At 60.8% G+C, this 6101-nt stretch overlaps 1 protein-coding gene across 2 annotated transcripts; it reads right to left on the bottom strand.

Moving 5' to 3' along the window:
* Positions 1–3314: 3314 nt before the first annotated feature.
* LOC102368078 (myosin light polypeptide 6) lies at positions 3315–5872 on the bottom strand. 2 transcript variants are annotated; one of them, XM_006035214.2, is made up of 5 exons: positions 5680–5872; positions 5325–5498; positions 4244–4321; positions 4103–4140; positions 3315–3566 (listed from the first exon to the last, which is right to left on the bottom strand). In XM_006035214.2, the coding sequence occupies exons 1-4, from the start codon at positions 5855–5857 to the stop codon at positions 4112–4114; spliced, it is 459 nt and encodes a 152-aa protein (XP_006035276.1). In that variant the 5' UTR covers positions 5858–5872; the 3' UTR covers positions 3315–3566; positions 4103–4111. The 2 variants fall into 2 exon arrangements, with proteins under 2 accessions (XP_006035276.1, XP_006035275.1); XM_006035213.2 differs by lacking the exon at positions 4103–4140.
* Between the last annotated feature and the right edge of the window lie 229 nt (positions 5873–6101).

The following is a 6101-nucleotide window of genomic DNA, read 5'->3' as shown; positions in this document are numbered from 1 at the left end:
GCCTTTTGTGTGTCCCCCGCTGCCCCCACCAGAGGTTTATTTAAGGGCGCCAATGACCAGGTGCCCCCAGCTACAGGTATGGGGGGAGCAGAGCTGTCCCCCCAGCCCCCAGGGCCCTGGTGTCACTCCTGCGCCCCCCCCTTCCCCAACACCTCAGTCTCCTCCCCTGCCCCCCCTCCTCCCCACCACTCTCGGTCGCCTTCTTTTTTTTTAAATATTTCAAAAAAAAGGAAATAAAATCTCCACGTTCCCGGGCTGGGAAGAACCTGCGTCTCCAGCAGTGTCTTACTGAGGGGCGTCAAAACTGATGTGGGGGGCCCTGCCCCAGCTGCACCCCCCCTGCCCCGGCCACTGTCCAAGTGTGGGAAGGGTTTGAACCATAGACCATGAGGGTGGGAGGGGACCTCAGGCAGCCACATCGAGTCCAACCCCCTGCTCCAAGCAGGACCAGCCCCAACTAGCTCATCCCAGCCAGGGCTTTGTCTAGCTGGGTCTTCAAAACCTCCAAGGATGGAGATGCCACAAGCTCTCTGGGGAGCCTGGTCCAGTGCTTTACTACCCTCCAAGTGAGAGCGTTTTTCTTCATATCCAACCTTGACTTTCCTTGCTGCAACTTGAGCCCATTGCTCCTTCTGTCATCTGCACCCGCTGAGAACAGTCCAGCTCCGTCCTTTCTGGACCCACCCTGCAGGGAGGTGAAGGCTGCTATTAAAGCACCCCTCAGTCTTCTCTTTTCCAGACTAAATAAACCCAGTTCCCTCAGCTTCTCCTCACCAGTCATGCCCTCCAGCCCCTGAACCATTTTCCTTGCCCTCCGTTGGACTCTCTCCAATTTGCCCATGTAGCAGGGGCCGACAACTTTCCGTTGTCGACAACTTTCCGTAGCAGGGGCCGACAACTGGACGCACGACTCCAGATGTGGCCTCCCCAGTGCTGAATAGAGGGGAAGAGTCGCTGCCCTTGATCTGCTGGCACCGCTCCTACCAGTGCAGCCCAGGATGCCCTTAGCCTTCTTGGCACCAAGGGCACACTGCTGGCTCCTATTCAGCTTCTTGTCCCCTGTCACCCCCAGGTCCTTTTGTGCAGAGTTGCTGCCCAGCCTGTCCCGGTGCATGGGATTGTTCCCACCTAAGTGCAGGATTTGCACTTGTCCTTGTTGAACCCCAGGACATTTCTTTTGGTCCAATCCTCCAATTCATCTAGGTCACTGAATCCTAGCCCTCCCCTCCAGCGTATCTACTACTCCCCAGCTTGGTGCCATCTGCAGACTTGCTGAGGGTGCACTCTGTGCCATCTTCCAGGTCGTTCATGAAGACATTGAACAAAACCGGTCCCAGAACTGACCCCTTGATACCGGCTGCCAACTAGACATCGAGCCAGTGACTAAAACCCTCTGAGCCCGATGCTCCAGTCAGCTTTCTATCCACCTTACAGTCCATTCATCTGCCCCATACCACCTTAACTTGCCTGGGAGACAGCCTCAAAAGCTTTGCTAGAATCAAGGTATGCCACAGCCACCGGGCTCCCTGCATCCACAGAGCGGGTCACCTTGCCCTAGGAGGCAATCAGGGCGGTCAGGCATGACTTGCCCTTAGTGACTCCATGCTGACTGATCCGAGTCACCTTCACCTGCAAGTGCTTAGAAATGGATTCCTTGGGGCTCTGCTCCATGATTTTTCCAGGGATAAAAGTGAGGCTGACTGGTCTGTAGTTCCCTGGATCCTCCTCCTTCCCTTTCTTAAACATGGGCACTATGTTTGCCTTTTTCCAATGAGCTGGGACCTTTCTTGATTGCAGTCACATCAGCCGACTCCCTCGGGTGCATCCCATCCGGCCCCATGGACTTGGACACATCCGGCTGCTCACCTCTGCCCAGGTTGTCCTGCCCGTTGCAGTAGTCTGACCTTGCCGGTGAAGATGGAGGTGAAGAAGGCATTGAGCACTTCAGCCTTTTCTGCATCCTCTCTCACAAGGTTGCCTCCCCCATCAGTAAGGGACACACACTTTCCCTGATCCTCCGCTTGCTACCGATGTACTTGTAGAAACCCTTCTTGTTCCCCTTCCCACCCCTTGCTGGCTGCGACTCCAATTGCACTTTGGCCTTCCTGACTTCCTCCCTGCATGCCCCGAGCAGTGCGCCTCTACTCCTCCCTGGTTTTTTGTCCCAGTTCCACTTCTTATAAGCTTCCTTTTTGTGATTTAGTTTCTTGAAGCGTTCCCTGCTAAGCCCAGCTGGTCTTCTGCCAAACTTGCTAGTCTTCCCGCGCATCGGGCTGGTTTGTTCCTGCACGCTCAGTAAGGCCTCTTTGAAGTCCAGGCAGCTCTCCTGGACGCCCCTAACCCTCTGACTGGCTTCCCAGGGGATCCTGCCCAGGAGTTCCCTGAGCAAGTCGAAGTCTGCTTTTCTGAAGTCCGGGGTCCTTCCTCTGCTGCTCTCCTCCTTTCCTGTCCTCAGGAGCCTGAACTCAAATCATCTCGTGGTCGCTGCTGCCCAAGTTGCTACATCCACTACTGCATCCCCCACCAGTTCAGCCCTTTGTGAGCAGCACGTCAAGAAGAGCACGGCCCCGCATTGGCCACTCCAGCCTCTGCACCAGGAGCTTGTCCCTAAAACCTTCCTGCATTGAGCAAGGCACCTCCCCTCACTGTGAGCCCTGGATGGAGGGGGTAGGGGCACAGAGCTTGGTTACAGCCCCTCTGCCCAGCTGTAACCACTAGGCCTTCCACCCGCAGCCAAAAACCCAGGAGTCCGTGCCCGGCTGTAACTACTAGGCCTCCCCGGAGAGTGGGGTGAATTGCCTCCTGCCCCCCCCAACTCCACATGACAGGTCACAGCACTGTGCCCCCCACCCAAGTTGGTGGGCAGGATATGGGGGGAGGCAGGAAGAGCCCTTGGGCATTAACCCTTTGTGGGGAGGTGGGGGGGGTGCAAATTGTGCTTGGGGTGGACGTGGACACGCACACATCTCACCCCCCAAAAACCAAGGGGAGGAAAGGATCCTCAACACCTTTTCCTCCCCATGCCCCCCCTCCAAAAAACCAACTCACCCACCCATGCAGTGCTCCAGGCACAGACCCCTGCTGAGCAGCACGTGCCTCCCACACCCACCCACTCCCTCCCACCAGTGCCCCCCATAACCCACAGCATGGGCTGCATCAGGCCTCAACCTGACTTGTGTTGCGTGTCGGACATGCATACCAACCCCCCTAGCAGCACTGCCGCCCTCCCTGGGTTGAGACCAAGCCCGTCAGGGGACCCCCAGACTCCTCCAACCTTCCCCCCAGTTCCCCCCCAGCACAAAGGAAAGGATGGCTGCCGCTTCAAACCATTTATTAGCGAGGAGCCATTAGTGCTGCTGCAGCAGTGGGGGGTGGGGAGAAAAGACGCCCCCCCCTTGGTGACACACAGTGGGTTCTCCCCCACCTGGGGGGCTCAGGTCCCGCTGTCCCCACGGATGGAAAGCACCTGGCAGAGCCAGGCCCGAGGGGGGACATAGGGCTGGTGGGGGGGCAGCGTGGGGAGGGATGGGGTGGTCTTCAGCCGCTCAGCACCATCCGCACCAGCTCTGCAGGGAGAAAGAGACAGGGAGGGGGTGAGAGAGGGCTCCTGGGGTGGAAGCTGGAAGCCTCTACTTGCTCCCTGACCCCAGCAGAGGTCATGGTCACGGCTAGGAACTGGACCCCGTCTCCCCTTCCACACCCAGAGGCCGTGCACACGACCCTCCCAGCCCCAGCCCCCAAGATGGGAAGAGGCAGAAATAGGGGAGCAGTCCGCTACAGCTACGGCCGGAGGCTGGTCTACAGCAGAGACAAGAGCGGGCAGGGGGACGAGCACGGCAGGGGGCAGCCGAAAGAGCCTGGCAGGACTGGGGTCCCCTCCTGGCAGCTGGGTCTGAGCCCTTGTGGGCTCATTGCACCCCAGCCCCAGGAGGAGAGGGCCCCGCTCCGGCCAGCTGGGAGAGAGTCAGCTCCATGCAGACATGCCGGGGGGCAGAGGGGGAAAAAGAGAAGTGCAAACCAGTCCTGGGGGGCAAATACCAGAAAAAAAATAGAGGGGGGAGGGGAAAAAAAAATAGAGGGGGGTGGAGGGGCGGGAGCGTACCCAGCGGCGTCACCCTGACAGGATGTGTCGCACAAAGGCTGTTGGAAGGAAGAGACATTATCATCAAGCACCGGAGCCGGGCGCCTGCTCAGGATCGGGGCCCGCCCCCCCGGGGCCCCCCCGGGCGCAGCAGGGTCTCACCTTCGTAGTTGATACAGCCGTTGCTGTCCTCGTGCCCGGCCACCAGCTGCTCCACCTCCTCCTCCGTCATCTTCTCGCCTGCGGGAGACGGGCCTCAGAAGGGCTCTCACCCCCACATCACCCCAAAACAATGCCAGCGTGGACAACCCCGGGGGCAGCCAGTGCCTCCCTGACCCTCTCAACCCCCAAACTGACTAAGCAGGGGTACTATGCCCCTTCCCTGCCCTATGCCCCTTCCTTGCTGGGCATAAAAAGATCAAAGCCAGTGGCGTTGGGGTGCCCCAGGGCAGAGGTGGCATGGGGAGCGGGGCATTTGCTGGCGGGGTGAAAGGGACCTGGCGGGGTCACATCCGCCCCAGTCATCCCAGCACCAGCCTGGCCAAGCTGCTCTGGGAAGTTTCCAGGCACGGGGAGGCCGTGGCGGCTCTAGGGGCCTGCACCAGAGTCACAGTCTTCAGCCTCAGTTTCCCCTGCTACAGCCTGAACCCACTGTTCTCAGTCCTCTGCCCTATGGCCACAGAGAAAGGCCTGTGGGACTTGAAGGCTGTGATTAACCCCCGGCTGAAACCCCGCTGGCTAAACCCCCTGCGCTCTTTGAGTCCATCCCCGTCCATCTAGTCTCTGCTCAACTGCCCCCACCCCTGCCCCGGCCTGGGGGCAAACACTGGACCCCAGAGGAGGCCTCACGGGGGTAGGCAGGGATTCTCCCCCCCTTCCTAGGTCCAAGGTTTCCCTCCCAGCTCCTGTGTCAATACTCCTGCAGGGACCAGCCCCAGAGGATCGCGGCTGCAGGGTCCTGCCCCTTCGCACGGGGCAAGACTGGGGGGGGAAACAGAAAGGGATTTTCCCCTATGCTCAGATTTGCACGGACATGGGGGGTGGGGAGGAGGCTGCCTTGGTCCCTCAAGTGCATTCAACACCCCCAGCAGCAGCAGTGCATGGCTGCCTGCACCCCCCGGGGCAAGTCCGGGGCTCTCGGGGTCTGGGGACCACGGGCCGGGTCAGCCACAGGGGCTGATCCTGCTCAACCATGTCCTGGCGGGGGGACCCAAGGGGTTTAGGCATGCGTTTGGGGCCTCACCCAGGGTGACGAGGACGTGGCGAATCTCAGCACCCATGACAGTGCCGTTGCCCTCCTTGTCGAAGACGCGCAACCCCTCCACGTAGTCCTCAAAGCAGCCCTGGTCCTTGTTCTTGGCGACCGTCTGCATCATGGGCAGGAACTGCTCGAAGCTCAGCATCTTCAGGTTCATCTCTGGCGTGGGCACAGGCGGGCGAGGGGTGAGTGTGGCCCCACCGAAACCAGACCCCGCCCACTAATGCCCCCAGACTGCAGAAGGCGCAGGGCACTCCCTCCTGCCCCCATGTCCTGTGCCCTGCACCGCAGATCGGGTAAACTGAGGTCTGAGCAGCGTGCCCGTGGGCTGGGCCCTCACCGTCACTCTTGGGGTTGCCCAGCACCTTCATGACCTCGGCGTTGGTGGGGTTCTGGCCCAGCGCCCGCATCACGTCCCCGCACTGGCTGTACAGGATCTTGCCATCCCCGGTGCGGTCGAAGAGCTGGAAAGCCTCCTTGAACTCTGCCGGGGAAGCGGGCGCAGGGGCTGGCGTCATCACCGGGCTCTGATCCTCAGAAGCAGCTCCGCGCCCCCACCCGCCTGGTGCCCACGGCATCCAGGGTGCCACGAGGACAGCAGCCGGGCGGCGCGGAGCAGGTGGGCGCCTGCCCTACTGACCCCTGGCCGTCTGCGGCCTTTTGCGCCCGCTCCTTGGAACGCGGCCGCCCGTGCCCGGGCCCGGCTCCCATTTCATTTCCTCCCAGGATCCGGTTCCCTGCGCCGGCGCGGGAGGAACCCGA

This window comes from Alligator sinensis, unplaced genomic scaffold (assembly GCF_000455745.1).
Source record: "Alligator sinensis unplaced genomic scaffold, ASM45574v1 scaffold1065_1, whole genome shotgun sequence".
In the NCBI taxonomy this organism is placed as follows: Eukaryota; Metazoa; Chordata; order Crocodylia; family Alligatoridae; genus Alligator; species Alligator sinensis.
This window is presented reverse-complemented; position numbering and strand designations above follow the sequence as displayed.